Source organism: Antechinus flavipes, chromosome 2 (assembly GCF_016432865.1).
Source record: "Antechinus flavipes isolate AdamAnt ecotype Samford, QLD, Australia chromosome 2, AdamAnt_v2, whole genome shotgun sequence".
NCBI lineage: Eukaryota > Metazoa > Chordata > Mammalia > Dasyuromorphia > Dasyuridae > Antechinus > Antechinus flavipes.
The window spans coordinates 348,612,752-348,636,497 of record NC_067399.1 but is presented as its reverse complement, the minus strand read 5'-3'; the positions used below and the strand labels follow the sequence as shown (position 1 = coordinate 348,636,497).

General features: G+C 36.7%; 1 protein-coding gene across 1 annotated transcript; it reads right to left on the bottom strand.

Annotated features, from left to right (window-relative positions):
* Positions 1 to 71: 71 nt before the first annotated feature.
* On the bottom strand, positions 72 to 23,213 carry SPTSSA (serine palmitoyltransferase small subunit A). The gene is made up of 2 exons (XM_051978028.1): positions 22,820 to 23,213; positions 72 to 822 (listed from the first exon to the last, which is right to left on the bottom strand). The coding sequence occupies exons 1-2, from the start codon at positions 22,929 to 22,931 to the stop codon at positions 719 to 721; spliced, it is 216 nt and encodes a 71-aa protein (XP_051833988.1). The 5' UTR covers positions 22,932 to 23,213; the 3' UTR covers positions 72 to 718.
* Between the last annotated feature and the right edge of the window lie 533 nt (positions 23,214 to 23,746).

Genomic DNA, 23,746 nt, shown 5'->3' with positions numbered 1-23,746 from the left:
ACCTTTTACTACTTTAATAAAACGACTACTTAGATGTCAGCATTCCATAAATAATGATTTGACTAAGTTAATTACTTTTCCAAGCTTTTATTAAATCAGGTATTCTTTTATTAACTCTAGAAGGGATCTTTGCTCTTCTACTGTTAAGGGAGAAAAAAAATTTTTTAAAAGCACTAAAGCAAAATAAAAGTTTTTTATTAAACACAATCTAGACAGCTGAAACTACTCATGAACACAAACTTACAAAGAAGTTTCTTAATTAAAATATTCTCATTTTATCTTGTTGTTACTTTTACAAAATTTTGGACTTATAAATATATTCAGATAGATTTTTGTGCCAGACAACTGCCGAAGCAAGAGGCCTAACTCATGATTTCAGATTAAAAAATAGAAAGCAATTAAAATTTACTCAATGTTACATTAAGAAAAGCTTTCACAGAACAATAGTCAAACAGTTTCAAAAGTTAAGAAAATACTGATATTTAGAGTACAAAGAACCACAATGTCAAAGTAGACAAAACTATTGTAGGAAGGGAATACTTGAATAATTAATTAATACAACACGTTAATCAGGATCACTTCTTTGTCCTAGTAATATGAAATTTAGTCTTTATATTAATAATATGTCTGGAATCTGCTGAAGTCTCATTTTAACCAAGGGAGGTTGTTTCTTCCTTGCAATGAATCTCTGGTCCGTTGCTTCTTGAACACACTGTATTCACTGTACAATTTCAAAGTAATGTAATATTGCCAAGATATGTTGAGGCATGAAGATGTATCCAGTGTATAATGCCATTCCAACAATGGAAATCAACATGGAATCTGAGTTGTAATTAAGGAAAACTATTAGATTATTTCTCTTAGTACAATCGAGAATTTTAACAAAGATAATTTAAAATATATAAAAGTGTGCAATGTAAAAAAGTAAACTCAAAATTTTAAAACAAGGAATGTTTTTTCTTTGTAAACTGCAGCATTTTATACTAAAATAATCACAAGTGGCAAAGCATCATAAACCAATACAGGATGTAATTTTAAGTAATGTTAAGAATTTAGACCATAAACACGCCTTCAGTTTACTTCAATATGGCAGCAAATCTGTAATACCACTACCTGTAAAGCACTAAAAATGAATATCACACTGAGGGCCACCATGGAGAATTGTAACCTGAATGTGAGCATACTGCAAAATATATCCAAATAGAACAAGAGTAAAGCATGTTATCATTAAATTGGAAGACAAGAAGAAAAGATAGGGTAGGCAATAGAAAGATGGCAAATAGCCAGAACAACCTCATGATGTTAGGAGATGGTATGAAGAAAGGTCTTCAATAAAACAGGTAATCTCTCTGTGGTGAACTTTAGGGAGAACACGAATAAATAAAAAATCATTGAGCAAAAACTGAATAAAAAGCTGCCCTAAATAATAACTATTCATTATTTCCCAAATCTACCCCCAACAAACTAAAAAAAAGTTAAATCTGAACTACAGCTAAAATTTTTTTATTATTTTGTTTGTTATTTTATTATTTCTTTCCTGGATGATATAATAAGGGTGAATCAGGGAGTACTTCAAGGCCATTATCTAAGGATCATAAATTAATCTATAACTAGAAGAGACTGTTAGAATTCTTACAAGATGCTAAGTTAATCCCTGGCTGCATTTGAGGTGATTATTGCACAGAACTGAAACGAAGCCTGCTCCCAGAAGCCTCCCGAAAAATCTGCTCCCAGAGAACTATTATATTTTAGAGAAGAGAATATTTTAGAGAAGAGAACATTACATTTTGCCACCCGAACATGGGACAGACACGATCCTAATCCAGTGGAAGTCTCCTCGACCTAGAAATTAGGATGAGTACAAGGAAACTTTGTTAAAAAGCTAAAAGTAGAATTTCAGCTGAAATGGGACAGATGTTTAGAAAACAACCTACTTTTCCTCTTTAAGGAAAATGTTTAGACTTGTCATTGCCAGACTTATAAAAAAATCAAGGTTTAACTATAACTTGGGAGTAGATCATTGATCTTTCAAAAACTGTACAGTACACAACTCCTTGGTTATCTATCGAAAAAGAATTGGATCCAGACGAGTAGAAATTAGTAGGAGAGCAATTAGGTGAATATTACAATTCCAATCCAAACTCAATTTCCAAAAATACATTTAATACATATAATTTAATACAACTGGTTTTAAGAAATTATATGTGTTAAAATAAGGAAAAAGAAGAAAGAGCAGGAGGGGGGTGGTGCCAACTAAACTAAGTGAAAAGGATGAAGAATCAGATAAAAATTCACAGCAGGAGAAATTACATGATTCCCAATCCCCTGACTTACTTCCCTCAAATAACCCTTCATGGGTGAAGGGAGAAGGAGGAGGGGGAGAGGCAGAACACAAACAGAAGCACCTATAAGGTAGCCTATGACAAGACTAGAAAAAGCACTAGTTAAAGCAAAAAAAATGAAGGACAGAATATCTGATTTAAAAATAAATGCATATCCTGTGATTGAAGAGCTTCACTCTTCAGGCCAAATAAGGAGAAGATACATTCCTTTTGATCTGGAAAAAATTAAGGATTTGAAAAAGGGTTGCACTCTTTATGGGGCTACATCCTCTTATGTTAAGATGTTACTAGATAATTTGTCTTATGAAATCCATAGCAACAACATGTTTAGAACCTAGACAAAACTTGTGGCTTTCAGAGTATCATGAATTACGTAGGTAGGATTCAAGTCAGACGCAATAGGCAAACAGGAGTTAATATACAAATCACTTTTGACTAACTAGTAGGTGAAGGTCAGTATAGAGAGAATTCAGAACAGATTAATTACCCCAAAACAGTTTATGAAGTCGCCACTACTGCCAACAAAAGTTTGGGGTTCCCTCCCCAGACAAAAAGATTGAAGGGAAGCCTTCACAAAAAAAGAGCAAGATACCAATGAACCTTTTACTGATTTTGTGCGACATTTGCAAACAGGTGTCACAACCATTGGAGAAAATGCAAATAACAGAAATAATGACCAGAATAACCAGACATCTAGCTAAATAAAATGCTAATGAGATTTGCAAAAGAATTATATGGGGACTATACAAAGATTCTCCTTTAGAGGAGATCATAAGACGCTGTGCCACAGTGGACACAAATGCTTATTATACCCAGACTATGATGAACATGGAAAGACAGGCCCCCCCTCTTGGCAAGGAACTTCTAGAGAAAATCATTGATGTTGTCAATGTGGAGTAACTGGACATCTGAGAGTCCAATGCAGATATGGAGATAGAATGAGAGGACAGGGTGAGAGAATAAAACCCAAAACCCTATGTCCAAAATGCAACTGAGGCTTCCACTGGGTTTCAGAATGTAGATTGACTCAGGGTAATGAGAGGCAGAACCCAGCTCCTAGATATAATACAAAAGACAGTTGGGGTATTATGGCAGTTGAGTTTATACCCAGAGAGTCTTTGGAAGGTCAGGACTCTGATATGATCAATCAGCCTAAAAGCAATTACATGGCAGAAAGGGATAACATGATCAAAAGTCAGATAGCAGAAAGGGATTACAATTGGGGAAAATACAGGCTTTTTAAACCAACAGGGCAGTGTCCAGTGCAAATAGCTCCAATGTAATTGCCAGATGATGAGGAGAGATCTAGAAAGTGGTAAATAGACGGGAATTAGATAGGTTACTGCTTGGGAGAAAGGGTTTGCTTGAATTCCTAGTTGGAAAAGGAAACAGATGGGTGGCAATGAGCATCTGGAGAGAGACAGTAAAAGAGAAAAAACTCAAAACAAAAGAGAAGACCTAAAAAGCATCTGACACTGAAGGAGCATGGTTGATAATGAGACTATTAAAGAACTTTAAAACCAGCAGGAATCATTGGATTCCCTGAGATGAAAAACTGTTGCTAAAGACTGTTGCAGGACTTCAAAACTTGCAGCAATTATTGGATTCCTGGCACATGAACTAATGGACAAATAGATTCCTTATAGACTATTTCTAGGACTTATGGACATGTATAAATTCTCATGTTAATTCATGTTACTTGTTACATCACTACTAGCCTGTATTATGTTACTATGTGCTCATGTAATTTATGTAAATTATGTGTAAAACCTCCCATATTGATGGATTTATGCATACCTGTTTCAAATGAGCCCCTTCAGAAACCCGCTAATCTGATTTGATTTCCCATTTCCTTTGGTGTTTTCATCTCCCTTCCTGACATGTCAGGGAAGGCATGATCACCTTCTTTTTTGGGGTTCTCACCTCCTTGAGAAGTCAGGGAGGTCATGTTCTAAAATCAAAAGAAAGCAGGAGATGTTAGAATTCTTACAAGATGCTAAGTCACTGGAATTGATAGGCACTCAGGGAGATTCAAAAGTCAGAAGCCCACAGTCCCACTCTTGGAGGAGGAGTCAGATTCATTCCAATTTCAACCTTTGTGCTGGCTGGAGACATTGGGAGCAAGAGGTTGAAGCTGGCAGAGGCAAAGGACTAGCAGCAAGGGCTCTTGGAACCAAGGAGAGAGATAGACCTCTAAGAAAGATAACCGAGCTATTTTGAAGGACACAATAAAGGAGCTGGACTTTAACAGCTGGCTGCATTTGAGGCAATTATTACTCAGAACTGAAATGAAGGCTGCTTCCAGAAGCTCCTCAAGAAACCTGCTCCCAGAGAACAATGTATTTTAGAGAAGAGAACATTACAAGCAACTACATAACCCAAACATAGCAATTTTCAGATTTGCAAGTTTAAATAACATATTCAAGGTCTTTAAATAAACAAACCTGAAAATTGCTTTATAGCTGGTGTCCTTTTTAATACTATGTATTTATTTTATGTACGTATGAATTTATTAAAGCTTTTTATTTTCAAAACATATGTATGGATAATTTTTCAACATTGACCCTTGCAAATCTTGTGTTCCAAATTTTCCCCTTCCCCTAAATGGCAAGTAATCCAATATATGTTAAAGGTGTTAAAATATGTTAATATATTGGATTTAACATATATTGGACTACCTGCCATCTGGGGGGGGGGGGAGGAGGAAGGGGAGGTAGGTGAATGTTGAAAAATTACCCATGCATGTTTTGTAAATAAAAAGCTTTAATTAAAAAAAAGTTAAATCGACTATATATGTACATATGTTTATACAATTATCACGCTGCACAAGAAAAATCACATAAAAAAGGAAAAAAATGAGAAAAAACAAAATTAAGCAAACAACAAAAAGAGTGAAAATGCTATGTTGTGATCCATACTCAGTTCCCATTTTAGAACATGTGGGTCCCTTTCCCTCCTTTATGATCTCTTTGGCTATACGTTCAGTAGAAACACTGCTGGATCTAAGGGTATGCACAGTTTGATAACTCTTTGAATATAGTTCCAAACTGCTCTCCAGAATATTTGAATCTGTTCACAACTCTGTTGGAATCCTTACTAACTGCTAACTAATTAGAGTTGATCTAATCTTACAAGAAGATTTTGGCCAGAACCTGAAACAAGGTACTAAGTAGAACTAATTAATACAAGGCTTGTGTTCACACCTTTACTCATTGGAGTTCACAAGTATGCCAGCTTCACAAAGTAAACTTTCTAACTTCAAGGGAGTTCACACCTCCCTTAAAGCTCTTTGGGCCAGAGAGCACTATGGGAGAAAACCCATAATCCCATTCTCTCAGAAGAGTCAGATAAAAGGCCAGCGATGAGGGATCTAAGACAGAATACATTTTTTCCTCTTGGCTGGTTGGTTGCAGAAGAGAGTTCAGCTGGACTCGAGAGGAGCGACTCTGGTGCAGAGAGCACTTTGATGGATTTCAGCGGAATCACGCCAGAAGCCCTCTTTCCGAGGCAAGGCAGAATATATTCCACTTGGCTGGCTGGTGGCAGACGAAGAGTTTTCAGAGGATAAAGCTACGAGTGGAGAATTCAGTGGACAACCAGATTCATCTTCATCTCACACCACTGTAGCTGGTGGCTGGGCTCCTGCACGCCCCCCACTGAGACCAAGCTGGTCTGAAAGACTCACCAGAAAGCTAGCCGAGCTCCCCAGAAGGAGACAAGAGAGACATTCCATCTCTGTGTTGGTTGGAGGCTAAAGAAAGCAGAGGCAGAGGCTAACGGACAGAACCTCTGGATTGGGAGATATTCGGAGGGCCCTAAGCTAAACCGGCTGTGCTTTGAGAAGAACAAGAACTCCAACATTTGAACTCATAATGCAACTCCACCAATAGGGTATTAGTGTCTCAGCCCTTCCCTCTTTCTTATACCTTTCCCCCTGTACTTCTGTTGTCCCTTCTATTAGTTAACCTCCCTCTTTCCTCTCCTACTTCCCTATAGGATGAGACAAGCTTCTCTGTGAAACTAAATGTATCTGATATTCTCTCTGGGCCAAATCTGATGAGAATTAAGATTCACACAATGTTCAAACCTTCCCTCCTCCCCCCCATTTCTTCTTTCCCTCTATTGTAATAGGTCTTTTTTTGCTTCTTCACAAGACGTAATTTACCCCATTTTAATTCCATTTAACTCTTCTTCCAGCAAGTTTCCTCCTTCTAGTTTCTTTTTTATATCATCATAATAAAATCAAATTACGCCTGCACCCAAAACAGAGATACAGATCTCAAGACTTAAACATAACAGGGATATAAGTTTTTCAACTTTTAAAAAAAAGTTGTTTTTCTCTTTTCTTTTTACCTTTTTATGCTTCTCTTGAGTTCTGTTTTTGAAGATTAAGTTTTCTACCTCTGGTCTTTTCATCAGAAATGAATGAAATTCCCTGAAAGATGATGCTCAATTTTGTTGATTCTTGGCTGCAATCCAAATTCCTTTGCCTTTTAGAATATCAGATTCCATGCTCGTCAGTACTTTAAAATGGAAGCTGCTAGGTCCTGGGTAATTCTGATTGTGGCGCCTCGATATCTGAATTGTTTCTTTCTGGCTGCTAGCAATATTTTCTCCTTGATTTGATAATTCTGGAATTTGACTACCATGTTCCTTGGAGTTTTCATTTTGGGAACTCTTTCAAGAGGTGGGTGAATTCTTTCAATGGCTATTTTACCTTCTGGCAATTTTTCTTGATGATTTCTTGAAAGATGATGTCTAGGCTCCTTTTTTTTCCATCATGGTTTTTAGGAAATTCGATAATTCTTAGAATGTCTCTTCTAGATCTACTTTCCAAGTCAGTTGTTTTTCCAATGAGGTATTTCACATTTTCTTCTATTTTTTTTTTTTTTTTTAAATTTTGGGGGTTTTGTTTGATTGATTCTTGAAGTCTCATTGGGTCATTCACTTCCACATATTCAATTCTAATTTTTATTTAATTATTTTCTTCAGTTAGCTTTTTAAAAATCTCCTTTTGTATTTGGTCAACTGAACTTTTAAATGAGGTATTTTGTTTATTGCATTTTTTTCCATTTCACAAATTCTGTTTTTCAGTGAATTGGTTTCTTTTTCATATATATTTTGTAATGAGTTATAATAAGCTTTTCCCATTTCATCAAATCTATTTTTTTAAAGAGTTTTCTTTAGATAATTTGTTTTTCCTTTTCCAAACTTTCTTGCAAAGTTCTCATTTCCTTTCCCCATTTTTCTTCTCTCTTTTAAGATCCTTTTTGAATGTTTCCAAGAGAGCCTTGTGAGATGAGGACCAATTCATATTACCCTTTGGGCCTTCATCTGGAGATTATTTGCCTTTAGGATCCTCAGGGTTTGAGGTCTGTTCTTCTTTTTCTCCATAAATGTTATCTATGGTCAGAATTCTTTTTGCTTCTTTTTTTTCAAGATTGAAGTCGATTCTTAGGGCAAAGAGGCTACAGTCACTTTAGGTTGTCCTGGGGCTGATACTACTGACTTCCTGTGCTGGGTTGGTGTGGCCAGGTCGCATGTTTTTCTGGGGTTCAGAGGCTCACCATTTGCTTTGGTTGTCTCACAGCTAATCTGCTGATCCACTGGCTTGTAACCAAGACAGAGTAGCCTAAGAGCCTTCCAGGAGGTATGTGGACATGGCAATGCCCTGGCTCACTGCACTATGTCTGTGTTCAACCTCCTCCTTCCCGTCTGATTGAAACAGAACTTTTTTGAAGCTGTTCCAAAGTATCATCTGCTGGAAATTTATTGCCCACCAAATATTTGTGGGTTCTGTCATTCCAAAACCAGTTCAGAGGCTTGATCTAGTGCTGATCTGAGGGACACTAGGAGGAGATCAGATAAAGACATGTCTAATCTTCACTACCTTGGCTCCCCTACCCAATTTATGTATTTAAAACAATAGAGGAGGTTTATAGGCTTCAGTTTGCCAAAGTGACACAAAACATAAAAAAGATGAAGAGGAAAAAAAAAAAACAGAAAAAAAGAAACCCCATTCTAGAATAAGCCAATGTTCTTTCAACTGCTTTACGTAATCTTCCCAGATAAAAGTTCTAATCTGATATGCTGCTCAGGCAAGACCTTATTGTTACTAATTGAAGTCAGTTCCCAGTTTTTTTTTGCTATACATACTGAAAGACATGTTTCCCCTCAGAGAACTCTAACTCCTTCATAAGTAAACACAATGAAAATTCCTCATCCCTAGACCACATGAATGGAAAGGATCTACCAGAGTTATACTGATGCCTAACAATAAGGCTGGAGGTTCCCAATCCACATAATCTGCCTGCTCATCATTTCTTATAGAAAAATAGTATTCCATTACTTTCACATACTACAATTTGTTTAGCCATTCTCCAATTGATGGACATCCCCTCAATGTCCAATTCTTTGCCATCATAAAGAGACCTGGTTTAAACATTTTTGTCCATGTTGTTCCTTTCCCCTCATTTAAAATATCTCTTTATATGTTCATTTAAGATCTCTTTATGTCCTAAAGATAGCAAGGAATAGTTTACTTGCCAGATCTATGAAGAAGGAAAAAAAAATTGTGACCAAACAGGAGATAGACAATATTATGAAATGCAAAATGGATCATTTTGATTACATTAAATTTAACAAGTTATGTACAAAATCCCCCAATGTAACCAAGATTAGAAGGGAAACAGAAAAAGCTGGGAAACAATTTTTACAGCCAGTATTTCTGATAAAAGCCTCATTTCTAAAATACACAGAGAACTGAATCAAATTTATAAGAACACAAGTCATTCCTCAATTGATTAAGTGGTCAAAGGATGTAAACAGGCAGTTTGCTGATGAAAAAATTAAAGTATCCATAGTCATATGAAAAAGTGCTCTAAATTACTATTAAAGAAATGCAAATTAAAACAACTCTGAGGCAGCACCTCACACCTATCAAATTGACTAATATAACAGAAAATGAAAATAATAAATGTTGGAGAGAAGGTGGAAAAAACGGAACACTTCTGGTGTATTGTGAACTGATCCAACCATTTGGACTTATGCCCAAAGAGAATATCCTCTTATCTAGAGACACCATTTAATAATATATCCCAAAGTCTGTATCTTAATAAGTTATCCAATGAAAATAGAAAGAGGGAAGAGAAGCAGTCAGGAATTATTGCAAAGAACAACCTATCTCAGTTTCAAGACTACTGCTACTTCCAGTTATCCTTCATTCCTGTCTGTTCATTTGTATCATTCTATCTTGGTTCTTCTCTTGGGTTTCTTTATGCAAAGGCACCTACTATCTATGGCCCATGTCTGGGAGGGAATGTCAGTAATAGATCATGAACAAACATGAAAACCTATAGGTTTTATGAAAGATATTTACAAATCATATAATTCTGAAGATACTCTTAAAAGGGAAAATACAATTAGAACATATATCCTGGAAATTAAAAAAAAAAATGTTTATCAGGAAGCTTTAGTTAACTACTTAAACCTCATATGCTTTAGAAAATGCATGAAGAGGACCCATGATCAACTCTCAGGAGGCATCTACCATAACAGGTCAAAGTGATGACTCAGCAATATATTTTATAGTTATTATAGGAAGGCAAGAGTATACTTTTTCATTATATATTTTATTTTTACCCTATTTTCATCTCTTGTAAAACTATACACATATTACACAAATCATTTATACTCCCTTCCAAGACTGGAAATAGCATGAGAGCATAGTAACTTTCAGTGATGATTAAACTTGGGATTGTCAAATTTTACTCAAATAAGCATAATTAATTATGAAATAGTTCTTCAAGAACTATATACTACTACTGATGAAGTGCGAGAATTGGGATGGAAGATCCCCTCTGGTCAGAGTCACAGGTCCTTTGCGAAAGAATTCGCAAACCCAAAATCTGTGGCAAAAGCAATTTCATTTCTCCTAAGACAGCTTGCTAGGAAGTCAGCCTTCTCAGTGGGCAGGGAATATAGCAAAGATAGGGGACACAAAGAGGTCCCATCTGTGGGCCTACTTAAGGATGCTGATGGCCCACCCACCCATGGAGCTCCTTAGCTGAAAAGCTAAGGAGGAGTTAACTGTGGGCAGGGGCCATTGTCGCTCTGTAAAGAGTTAGGTAGACCAAAGAGAGCCTTGATACCGCCTGAACTTTCTCAGTCCTGCAGGGAAAAGCTTCCACTTAATTAGTAAAGGTGTTAACAAAAACTTGAAACCAATCTCCCCTGAGTATGTGCCCCTTCTATGAACAGGCTTCAGGAGAGGAGGAAGGTTTAATGGCTTAAAGTTGGCTTAAAGGTGTTTATTCTGGTGGGCTATAAGGAGGAGAGTTAAGAATCAGGGAGCTGGATGATCAAAACCAGGGGTGACGTGCAGCAACCCCAGCAGCTAGATCTGCAAACCTATTTCCAAGAAAGCTCAACCCATCTATAAACTATTCACCATTTGGGTTGTCAAGAGGAATGTCCCTTAAGTTAGGTTGGCTGGAGTAGACAGAATCTAAAGCTTCCTCACAATTATGAATGATATCTCCGACTGGGTGGTGTCAGAGAGCAGGGTGGCAGGATTAAGAGTGTGACACACCTGGAGAGTCAGGTCAGATAGGAGAGCCTGATATCTAGCAAGCTTCCCACCAGCAAATCACTGATACCCTTTGGCTTTTAAAATGCTCTGAATCTGGTGGAGGGTTAAAATCTCTAATGGATGTCCCAAGGTTAGTTTTGAGGCTTCTTCAATTAAAGGAGCAGTGGCAGCCACTGCTCTAAGGCAGGAGGGGCCATTCTATGGAAACAGAATCCAGTTTCTTTGAGAAATGGGGATGGGTCTGGAATTGCCCAGGGCGTGGCCCTGCCTTTCAGGACTGTAGATCAAGATAAGAATGTAGTTAAGTGGCTCTGTTTGTGCTTAAGAAATACCTCAATCTAAGGCTATTTTTCCCCCAGATTTCAGAGGAAATATGGGAGAGCTTTGAGAGCTGCACAAAAAGGTCATCTGGAGGTCTGAGAAGAGAAAATTGAGTCTCCAATTTCACCATTAAATCAGTTATAGGTCAGTAAGCAAAGAAGATAGAGAAGAAAGTTAAACAAAAGGAAAAAATAGAAGTGTGGCATTTCAAAAGTCTAAAGAGGCCAGAGAATCCAGAAAAAGAGGGATATTAAATGTCAAATGCAGCAAACAATCTGACATGGATGGACACAGAGAAAAAAAGAATCTGGTTTGGCAATTAAGAGACTACCTTTGGAAAAACATGTTTCTTTCAGTTGAATGTCTGAAGCTAGAATGCAAGAGGTTAAGGAGTAGCTGAAAGGAGAAAAACAGAAAATGTAGGTAGTTTTTTCTAGGAATTTGACTGAGAAAGGATAAAGATGTAAGATAATAGCTTGAGGACATGGTAGATCTAGAAAAGGTTTTTTAATGGTGAGAGAGAGTTGGACTTAGGGGAAGGATAGTAGACAGTGAAAAATGGGAATCTAGGAAAGAAAATGATTTAAGTTATATTCTATTGGAATTCATGGTAAATGCCTTCTATTCGCAGTAAATTTAACAGGTAATATGCTGGGAGGGGAAAAGGGAAAGAGAGAAGAGAGAAGGCTTGAGAAGAGAAAATATTTTGGTCTAATTTCTATGAGGAAAAGAAATCCCATCCATCAATCAGAAAGGAAAGAGAGATGATGACAATGATAAAGACATCAACGACAGCTAAAATTTAAATAGTACCTCAGCATGTGGAGCACTCTATTTAAATAGTGCCTAACGGTGCTGAGCACTTTAATCAACACTTAACAAATATCTCATTTATCCCTGCAATTATTACCCATCTGCTGGATGATATGAACTATTATTGTTCCCAATTTGCAGTGGAGAAAACTGGGGCAAATAGACATTAAATGGCTTGCCCAAAGTCATAAGCTAGTAAATGTTTGAGGCTATATGTAAATTCAGGTATTTTTGCTTCCAGGCCCAGTGCCTTAAACACCAACAGCACTATAGACAAGTGGTCAATCTGTCCTGCGAAGAAAGGATTTCCTTATCAAGGATTCCCTGTACCTCTGTGTGACCCTAGGCAAGTCACTTAACCCCAACTGCCTCAGCAAAAAAAAAAAAAAAAAAAAAAAAAAGAAAGAAAGAAAGAAGCCCCAAAACAGCCTTGTTGGCAAGAAATAGGTCAAAGAACCTATGTAATGAAGCCTATTGAGTAGCTCATGTTTTTTCAGAGATAAGGAAGCCCAGTCCTAAAACATTAGTGAATTGAATAGATGTTAACAAATTAATTATTTCTATTCATTCATGAAACTTTGGCTCATCTAGAATATGCAGAAAATTTAACAACAAAAATGGAAGTAGTAGTTTTCATAAATACTAGGATATGTAAATTTTTTTTTTTTGATCTAGGTCTGTGATTTCATTGGTATAAGGAAATCCTTCCACCCATTTACATGGGTAACTCATGTATAATTTTTAACTTAAAGTGAGTTCCCTAATCAGTTAATTGACAATAAATTCAATAAAGAAACATTTTGATACATCAAGACATAAATACTCTCAATGAAGATAAATATAAAATTATGTTTCATTAAAAGATCAATAAGGAGACATATAATGGAGTTAGTCAATAACTTACACAGAAGCAGCAAGATAAATAGATGTACTGATACCCACATAAAAAATTAGGAAACCTCAAAGGATGCATACGATTTAGATCCAATCTTGCTTCTCATTGCTTATTACTTTTGGGAGTCTCTTAATCTCTCTTAATTTTAATTTTAATTTCAACTGTAAAATAAGGGGGTTGGATTAAAAAAACACCTGAGATACTTTCTAGATCTAAATTTATGATCCTAAATTGCCTGCAGAAAATTTATGGTAGGATATGGCCAAGAATGGCACAATTTCTAAGAATGGAGTATCAACACAGATCTACAGGGATCCACAGATCCACTAAGTACAGACATTAAGGAGAAATAAAATAAAAGGAGAAATGGTTAATAAACATGGTTATGAGAAGGGGAGCCCTGAAACTCTCATTTCTCTTGGACTTTGTAGGGAAAGATTGAGCCCTTTAGAAGCTGAGGGCTCTCTCTCCCTGAGAGACCTAACCCAGGGAATCAAGATAAAGTGGTTTCATTCTGTTATCTGGGTGGGACTAGTTGAATCCAGGACCACTCCTACTTAGTCAGAGGTAGACATCAGAGATTTCAATCCAACTCCATTGAATTGGAATGTGTCCAGGGACACTCATTCAAGTGGAAAATTTCTATTCAATTCCAAAAATCTCTATCTGATTCCAATTCAAACTGCCCCACAACCTCCAGCCAAAGTTTCAATTATAAAAAGAGGCAACTTGGGGCTCATTCTTCGCAGAGGACCTAATCAAGGAAACTCTCTCTCCCCTTGAAATAGCTGCCACCATCTGCCCACTGAAAAGACATTCTCTTTCAGCATTACTCCCGCTTTATCTCTCTCACCTATTTCCCTAAAAGGACTTTATTCACCTCTCTGTCAGGATTTCTTTGCTAGAAACTTTCTCTAAATCCTTTTTTTTTTTTTTGCTAGATCTTTACTTCTCTGTTGGGGCCTGCCACTAAGAAAGTCAGCCTGCAAAAGTTAATTTCTCAGTTCTAATAATAAACTACTTTTTGCCAGTTTAACTTTTCAGATTCATAAATTCATTTATGAAGGACCTGTACCAAGCCTCATCATTTCTGGCCCCCTGACTGGGAATCGAGGGGAGCCAAACCTCATCATTTGGCTCCCTGACCAGTAATTGAGATGAGCCAAAACTCATCAGTTAGATTTGAACCATATAGTGCATATTTTTGTCCACTTCTACTATATGAAATTATGTCAGGATTTCCTAAAATTATGAACAATTCCAATCCAAATCCCCATTCATATTATAAAATAAAAGCACATAAAGTTAAGTAAATTGAGGGAAATTATTATAAAGGTTACAAAAAATATATAAATTATACTGTAGCAAAATTTAATTACATATGTTATATTATGCTGTATTAAATACTAATTATATTATATTAAATACTAAATTATACTACAAAGCAGTAATTGACAGCCTCATTAATGGGAGTGTCTCCTTCACAGACCCTTCTTAAGCCTGGTGCAACAAGAGGTCAGCCTCTTTGTCCTGGGGAAACTGAGAGGAGGGATAGCTGAGAGGTAAGGAGCCAGATAGTGAGCCTGTGGGTCTTTCGCAGACCTGGTGTCCACAAGAGAATTCAGGGCAATATATGAGCAAATATAATAAAAGACTTTAAATTTGCACATGGCTGTTCTTGAGCACGCTATCAGTTATTAAACTATGGTTTGAGAAATCATAGCCAGAGACCTCTGAAGATCTCAGAAGAGGTAAGCTGAGTTAAAGTTGGTTTATACACAGCAAAGGGCTGTGGTCAGAGGATTCTCTGAAGCCCTAGGAATTACAAGAGACTGACTGTGTAAAGAGCTGCAGAGTAACACTAGGGCATTCACAAACAAAGTGACTGTCTAGAGTCAAGTATTTTGCCCTTTACAGTTATCTAGTTTTTAAATTTAAAATAGAAAAACAGAACCACTGGAAAGATGAACTAAAAATAAGGGTTCATAATAGTGTTTGATTCAATGCCACACACAAAAAAAAATGAAGACAGAAATTCACAGGACTTTTTTTTTTTTTTTTTTTTGATAAAGGAATGATTGGCAAACATAAGAATTAAACCATCTCACATCATGCACTAAATTTAAAGTTCTGAATGGCTCAATCATCTAAAAATTTTAAACATTATAGAAAATCAGAAATATAAAAGTTTATGATAATTGTGAAGTAAAAAGTTATTAGTTCAATAACCAGAAAAAAAAATTAACTTTAAAAATTTTAAAATAAATTTTTTTTTTTTTTTTTTTTGGAATAAGCAATTCTTGTAGGGTGGAGCCAAGATAGAGGATTAAAGGCAGCAACCCAGCCAAACTCTCCCAACATTTCCCTCTAAACAACTTTAAAATAATGACTTGAGATGAAATCTGAAGTAGCAGCTAAAAAAGGATAAGGTGAGACATTTTTCTACCCTAAGACATTAGGTAAGGGAGGTTTGTAACATCAGCCCGGCCTAGAGCACATGTGACTTGGAGGCAGTTGCCACAGCAATACCAGCTGTATCTTCAGATGCTCTCAAGCCAAGAAATGGTTATGGAAGGTGGACAACTGGCTAGAAAGAGATTACAGGGGATCTTTGGTTGGCACAGGTTGTGGCTGGTAATTACTGGCAGCAGCTGCTCACATGCAGTTCTGAGTTGCGGCTCTGAGATGGAGAAAGAAATGTTTATTATTAGTCACAAGGAAAACAGACTCCTAAGTAGTCAAAACGAGAAGAATTGTAGGACTTGCTGCAGCAAGAGAACAGGGGCCCTACTTACAGTTTCAAGGCCAAGTAGAGCAAGAGCACTGGCACTTGCAACTGCAGAGAAGCAGGAAACCTCCCAAGAACAAAGGGCAATAAACCAATGATTACCCTTTCTCCCCAAAACACTCTACCCTGAAAGCATCACAAACTTGCAGATCCTCAGAACCAACTCTGAAAACAATAGTATGAAAAAACTTGAAGTTTGGGATAGTGGGGTAATAGAACATGCAAAAGAAAATGCAAAGTTAAGAAATAAGCTGGAAAAGACAACAAAAACTAAAAAAGGAACCTGACCATAAGAAACTATTAAAGTGGCAAAATCAGAAGAAAACAATAATGTTAAAATAATTGAAACTGAAGCCCAAATAGGGAAAAAAAGTGAAATGGAGAATTCCTGAAAGGGTTAAAGAAAGACTTCAGAGTAGTAGGAAAAAAAACTGAATTAGAAAAAAGACCAGAGATGAAAAAAAAAAATCTAATATTCAAATACAAAATTCAAGAGAAGCCTAAAATGATAATATATGAAGATAATAATGAAATAGAAAACACAATGGACTCAACAAACCTAAAATGTTTACATTTCTACATGGTATCAAGATATTTGGATAGACGTTCTTTCCCAGAGCTAAGGTCCAACAAGCAGGCTGTGCCCTAACCTTGGCATAATAATCCTTTGGGCTCTGGATGACAAAGTGTATTGATTTGAACAGCATCAGATGTTCACTGAGGGATTTATGATTTTCATACCAACTAATATTTGTTGGAGCTCCCCCTATTTCCCAGGAACCTGAGAGTCATTCATCATACATCCTGACATGTACACAATTCCTTTAACTGCTAAATGAACCAAACCAAATTCTGCACACCTGTTCCTGCCAACTCTGATTGTGTATTCCCCTGATGAGCCACATCCCACAGGATGCCAAAATGCCTAAATTGTTCCAAGAAATGTCAACCATGAGAACTCCTACTCAAGATCTAAGAATGACCGTGTTGTGGTCCAATCCACCTGTGATTTTTTATGTGTCTAAGTCTTGTCTTTGCCCCAGCATGTTAAGTCCTCCTTCTCAGAAACTTAAGATATAGACTACATACAGAGGACACAGGCATGAGTGAATTATATTGGGATAATCTCAAAAAAAAAAAAAAAATCAGGGGTAAGAAAGAGGGATGCACTGAGAGAAAGGAGAAGGAGAAGCAGAATGCGGAAAATTATCTTACATAAAAAAGGCACACTCGTAGAGCTTTAGAGTGGAGGAAGAAATGAAGTGGTGATGAGCAATGCTTGAATCTTACTCTCACTGCAACTGAATCAAAGAATCTACATACTCAGCTGTGTATAAAAATCTCTTTTATCCAACAAGATAATTAGGAGCAAAAATGGATAAGAAAAAGAAGCAGATTAAGAAAGGCAGTGGTCAGACATAAATCAGACTTTTGGGGAGGAAAAATATAAAAAGGGAGAGAAGGATAAACAAAAGAAAATATGACAGAGGAAAATGCATAGCTAGTAATAATAACTGAATATAAATGGGAATGTACTTGTCCATAAAATGGAAGCAGATAATCAAATTAGATTAAATTAGAAATCCATTAATATGCTGTTTATGAGAGACACTTGAAACAAAGACACACATATAATTAAAAACGAGATGGAGTAGAATTTAATATGCTTCAAACTGAAATAAGAAAGCCAGAGACAGTAATTATGATTTCAGACAAAGCAAAAGTAGATATTATTGCTAAAAGGCCCTACAGATAATGAAGTAATATCAAAAATTTTAGTGTTCCTCCAATAAAGCCCCTTTCCCTTCCATATAGGAAACTGAGTTAAATTTATAAAAATAAAAGCCATTTCAAAATTACAACTGATAAATTGTCAAAACATATGAATATGGTTTTCAAAAGAAATCAAACTTTACTCATCAAAAATGACAAAAACTGGACTAGATGACAGAAAATAAGTACACTAATGAAGCAGTTGGTAGAGCTGTGAACAGGTCCAACCATTCTGGAGAACAATTTGGAAGTATGCCCAAAGGGTTATAAAACTATGCATACTCTTTGACTACACCTAGGTCTGTACCCCAAAGAGAGCAATGCACATAAGGTACTACATGTACAAAAATTGTATAGTGTATAAAAACTTTATAGAAGGGTTTTTCTTTTTTGTAGTGGCACAAAAAGAAATTGGAAATTGAGGGAATGCCCATTAATTGGAGAAGGGCTAAACAAGTTGTGGCATGTGATTGTGATGGAGGACAATAGTCCTTTAATGCTTTAAAAAATATTGAGGATGATTAGAGAAAAATATGGAAAGATCTATGTAAACTCATATAAAATCAAGTGAATAGAACTAGGGGAACAATGTACAGTGATATTGTATGTAAGAATGATCAACTATGAAGGAGCTCTGATCAAGACTGATCCAAGACAATTCCAAAGTGTAATATTCTCTTCTCTAAAATATAATCGTTCTATGGGAGCAGGTTTCTTGGGGGGCTTCTGGAGGCAGCCTTCCTTTCAGTTCAAATCAATAATCACCTCAAAAACAGCCAGCTGTTAAAGTCCAGTCCTTTATTGTCTCTTCCAAAATAGCCTGGTTAGCTTTCCTTGGTTCTGAGAGCTCTTGTTGCTGGTTCTTTGTCTCTGCCAGCTTCAGCCTCCAGCCTCCAGCTCCCTCTGAATCCAAAGCCTCCAGCCAGCACAATGGTGGAATAGAGAATGGATCTGACTCCTCCTCTGAGAAAGTGAGCTTGTGGGAGCTGTGACTTGTGAATCTCCTCTACTGAATCCTGACTTGTGAATCTCCTGGAGTCTCCTCCTCTTTCTGGAGGCTTCTAGCTTATATAAGCTCTCTAAAGGTGTGAACTCTCTTAAAGGTGTGAACTAAGTACATAAGCACTGTCTCTATCCATTCCAGTGACTTAGCATCTTGTTTCAAGTTCTGGCCCATAACACAAAGGACTCATGAAAAATTCTATCCAGCTCCAGAGAAAGAGCTTATAAAATCTGAATACAGACTGAAGTACATATAGCCAGTTCTCTCTTAATAGGTGGACAGTTCAACATACCTTTCCTTCTCCTGCAATTCCCTACCCCTTACCCAGGGCTCTAGCCTGGAGATAGGACAGCTTCAGTGCCTGGACCAGCCTATTCCCTCAACTAGTGATTTCAGTAGTGCTGCTGATGTTGCCCCACCTGAGCTGAAGCAAAAGCCAGAGCTCTAAGGACTGGGGTCTGGCAGTAGGACTTGGACTTTCTGTATAGGTTTTTTTTTTTTTTTTTTTTTTTAACCTTTATATTTCTTAATTTTGTTTTTTGTAACATGGATAAAATGGAAATATATTTTGTATGACCTCACAACATCAGTTGCAGATAGAAATATTGAGCCCACAAGGGTGGATCTAGCAAAGGTGGAGAAAAGTCTCAAATACACAGGTCTCTCAACACAACACTACACTCTCTACAATTTCTCTATAGCAATGAAGCAACAAACTGTCTTTACTCTTAGACAAATCTAAATATTATCCAACCCCAAAGATTATCAAGTTTGGGGAAATTTTAGTAGTTCAATTTATTTGAAAAGTAAAGGAAGATACTTCACTTGTCTTTTCAATGGGTGAGGGAGACAATTTGAAACTCAAAAATTCCAAAAATGAATGTTAAAAAGTTTTTTTTTTAACATGTAATTGGAAAATATCTTAAAATATATTAAAAAAAAAAAAACCCAGAAACTTTTTCTCCGTTAGACTATCAGGACTCTTCTCCACCATTCAACACCAGGAACCTAGCCTCTTTAGGACTTCTACTTTTTGATACTAAAGCCTTCTCTTTTTACTCAGTTATATATTCTGTTTATACATAGCTATTTGTATGTGCCTACATACAAAAGAGTTTCCCCATTAGACTGTGAGATCCCTGAGGACAAGGACTGTTTTCTTTCCTTTATGCCTCAGAGCCAAGCAGAAATGCTTGTTGACTAATTTAAGAGACACTGCCCACTGAAAAAAAGGTTTAGTTTATGATACACACACACAAACACACACACACACACACACACACACGAAATCTATCAATAGCAATACGAAAAAATGCTCCAAATCACTAATAGAGAATTGAAAATGAAAGAAATTCTGAGTCCATTAGATTTACAAAGCTGACAAATTTTGGAAGTGCTGAAGGAAAAGAAGGTATGGACTTAGCTATTCTTAGCAACAGAGCAATCTAAGATGATCTCTAAAAGATCTCAAAATGAAAAATGTAATCCATCTAGTCTGAATACAGATCAAAGCACATTATTTTCTCTTTCTGCTTGAATTTCCGTCTACAAAGTGACTAATAATATGGAAAAGCACTTTACACAATTGTACATGATAATAGTGATTGTATCACCTATATCAGATTGTTTACTGTCTCAGGGAAGGGCAGGGGGAGGAAGGAACAGAATATGGTATTTGTAACTTAACTTAAAAAAAAGGTTAAAATTATTTGGAGAGGAAAATGAGACATTATTATTATTATTATTATTATTATTATTATTATTATTTTGCTGAGGCAATTGGGGGTTAAGTGACTTGCCCAGGTTACACAAGTAGGAAATGTTAAGTGTCTGAGGCCAATCTGAACTCAGGTTCTCCTGACTTCAGGAGTGGTGCTCTACCCACTGCGCCCCCTAGCTGCCCCATGACATTATTTTTTTTTTAAAAAGGAAAAGAAATTATGTCTAACAATGTTTTGGGCTGCTAGGATTTTAGATAGAATTAATCCCTTAGCTATTTCCTAGGGGATTTGTGATCCAAGAGTTGACAGAGAGGTGTTGCACAGCAAGGTAAGCACTCTCACTCCTGTTAATGCTCTTTTATCTTATAGCCTAAGCCTTTGGACTACTGTAGTTTTAGGCAACAGATTTTGGATATTTTAGGTGAGAAAAGTGGGAAGAGACCCTAGTTCAAAGTCTTCTCAAAACACTTTCATCTTGGGAAATACTTCTTCAAAACCAGTTGATGGGGACCAGTGTATGAAGAAAATCAGTTGCAGATAGAAATATTGAGCCCATAAGGGTAGATCTAGCAAAGGTGGAGAAAAGTCTCAAATACACAGGTCTCTCAATACAACACTACACGCTGTACAATTTCTCTATAGCAATGAAGCAACAAACTGTCTTAGACAAATCTAAATATTATTCAACCCCAAAGATTATCAAGTTTGGGGAAATTTTAGTAGTTCAATTTATTTGAAAAGTAAAGGAAGATAAAGAAAAGTAATTAAAAGAAGTAGAGGAAAAGTAGGGATCACTTGATTGTCAAGTGCTATAAATGCCAAAGTAAAGACTTTTCAATTTTTTCCTATGAAAAATTTTTTTAGATTTGTGATCAGAGCAATGATAAGATTTGATCTGTGATTTAAGGTTACTTTGGAAGTTTTGTGAAAGATAGATTAGAAGGGATTTCTCACAAGTAGAAATATCAATTAGGAACTTATTATGCTCATTGGGTTCAAATAAGTCTCAAAGCTCTAATACAGTTTTGAATTCATTGAAAATATCTTTTCAGTAACTCTAATGAGAAAAACTGCCTATGAATGCAGTTATGTGCTGAAATATATCAACTAGTGATGAAATGCAAGTTTTCAGCAGTGCCTAAACACAGAATACACCAGAGAAACCAATTATTTAGCTGTTGATATCCTCAACCAATTAAAAGCTAACACACCTTTTAGATTAGTCACTCAAATTACTCATGCTAACTACATGGTGCTGGGGCATGAATTTAAAAAAATTGCTTGTTTGAATTTCTAAGTAGTAATAATGTTTTCAAACCTCAAAATTCTATGACACACAGAGATATTTTAAATCAAGCTACAACATCACCTAACTCATAAAAAAACTAGAAATCCAACCTAGGAATTTGAATTGGAAGTTTCACTTTCAAGTTAAGAGACTGATAGCATTATTTTCCAAACCATTATCTTAAAAGAACCAAACTTGACCCATCATCTAAAATTTCTAAGATAACTAAAATGATTTAGGAGTTCAGGTTATGGGGAGGGTTAACAGAAAGGCCTAGAAATGTTAGTGACATATTCTCCCTATAAGACTGATTTGGCATATATGAATTTTTTTAAAAATCATTCTAATGACTCCATCACCATATAGTTTTAAATGAATATAAGTATTTTATATACAATAGTAATAAAACTATTTCTACATTTTACTATAATGTTTTACAAGTTCCTTACAGGTTCCTTTTAAAAACTAAGCCACCTCCAGAAAAACATATTGAAAACAATGGTAAATAAAAAAGAATGCCACTAAGATAGGAAACAAAATAACTACGCGGGGTAGCCAACAACACAAATCTTTCCTATGTAAAATCAACAAAAATGATCCACTTCAAGGCCTGTACAACCTTATTATTAGTTGCTAATTATAATCCAAATATAACTAAGAATTCCTTTTTTTACTATTTATAAATAGTATCCTGCATAGTTAAACGTTAATGAATAAAACCTGGGACTTAATCTGGGATCCAGCACAAAGGTAAATCTAAATTGTTTTTCCTGGACCAACTATTTAGAAACTTGGGAAAAACACTGATAAAGTGCATTTATATGGTGTTGCTCACAAATCCCCCTTCCCTCTCTCTCGCTCGCAATCTCGGTCAGGATTTTCCGAAAGAAATTTTCAATTCCACCACACAAATCTAAACATCTTCACTTCCTTTTTCTCAGAGGTCATCCTCACTTCGTCTCCTCTCCTCCCCAATACTACTACGGTGCACACCAGCGCTAACATACCTTTCAACTCCCCCTTTCTTACCGCCCCTTCTCCAGGCTTTCTCTTCCACAGATACCCATTAGTCTTCTCCAGGCACTTACAGATTCACACTCGTTTCCTAATCTAGGTTTTTCCTTCAGACTATCAGGACTTCTCTCGCCATTCAGCACCGGGATATGACCTCTTTAGGACTTCTCTACAGGTTACCTCCTTCCTTCCGCGAATTTAGCTCTCATCCCGCTCCCACCCACCTCCAAGCCCCTCACTGCCCTCTCCCGCAGCCAATTGAGCAGGATACTGAAGACAGTTCTCTCCCAGGGTTCCAGCATGTAGAGAGCGGTAACGAGCAGATACTGGTAATAGAACCAAGACATCTGTTGCCAAGCCCTTCCGAGCGTCATGCCAGCCATTAGAACTTCTACCAAGAAAGGAGTCTTCCGGGAGCCTCCTTCGCGGTCTACACCCACTTCCAGCTAAGGCAGTCCTCAGCCCATTCAGCGGGACAAAACGTACGTCATCCCGCACGCTGTGCTTCACGCGCGAGTTGACGCCGACTTCGCGTTCCCCGGGGTTCTGGATTGGCCAAATGGCTTGAGGTGGTTGAATTGCACGGCTCATTCCTGCGCGGGCTGCTGAAGCTTAAACCATTGAATTACCTGCGTCCGAGATTCTTTCTCGCAGCATTTGACCTGATTATGCAACGGCTCGAAGCGTAAACACGCACATACGCACGCACACACGCACACACGCAGAGGAACACAGCTATGTCTATGAATCCATGTGAAAGAACAAGAAGCTAGGCTGGGAAAAGGATCAGTCAAAACTATGTCCTTTAATCAGTTTGTTCTTAACAGATCAGTTCTCTTGAAAACTAGATTTAAGAAACTGGACAGGGGAGCCTTGTTTCTTTGCATAGTATCATCGATTTGTTCCAGAAATTAGATATAGTTTTGTAAATGCTGTCCAAACAATAAACAAGAGAAAGAAATTACATGTGTAAATATAGGTAAAGAGAAGACAAAACTATCCCTGTTTCCTGATGGTATAATTGTTTAGAATCAGTAACACCCAGGGTCTGCAACAAAATTGCAGTCTATATAATGTCAAAAGTTAGCTACATTTCTATATAACAGTAACAAAATCCAATCAGCACCAAAAAAAAAAAAAAAAAAAGGAAATCCTATTCCAAATAACTATAAAATACATATTGTATCTAGGAATCAAA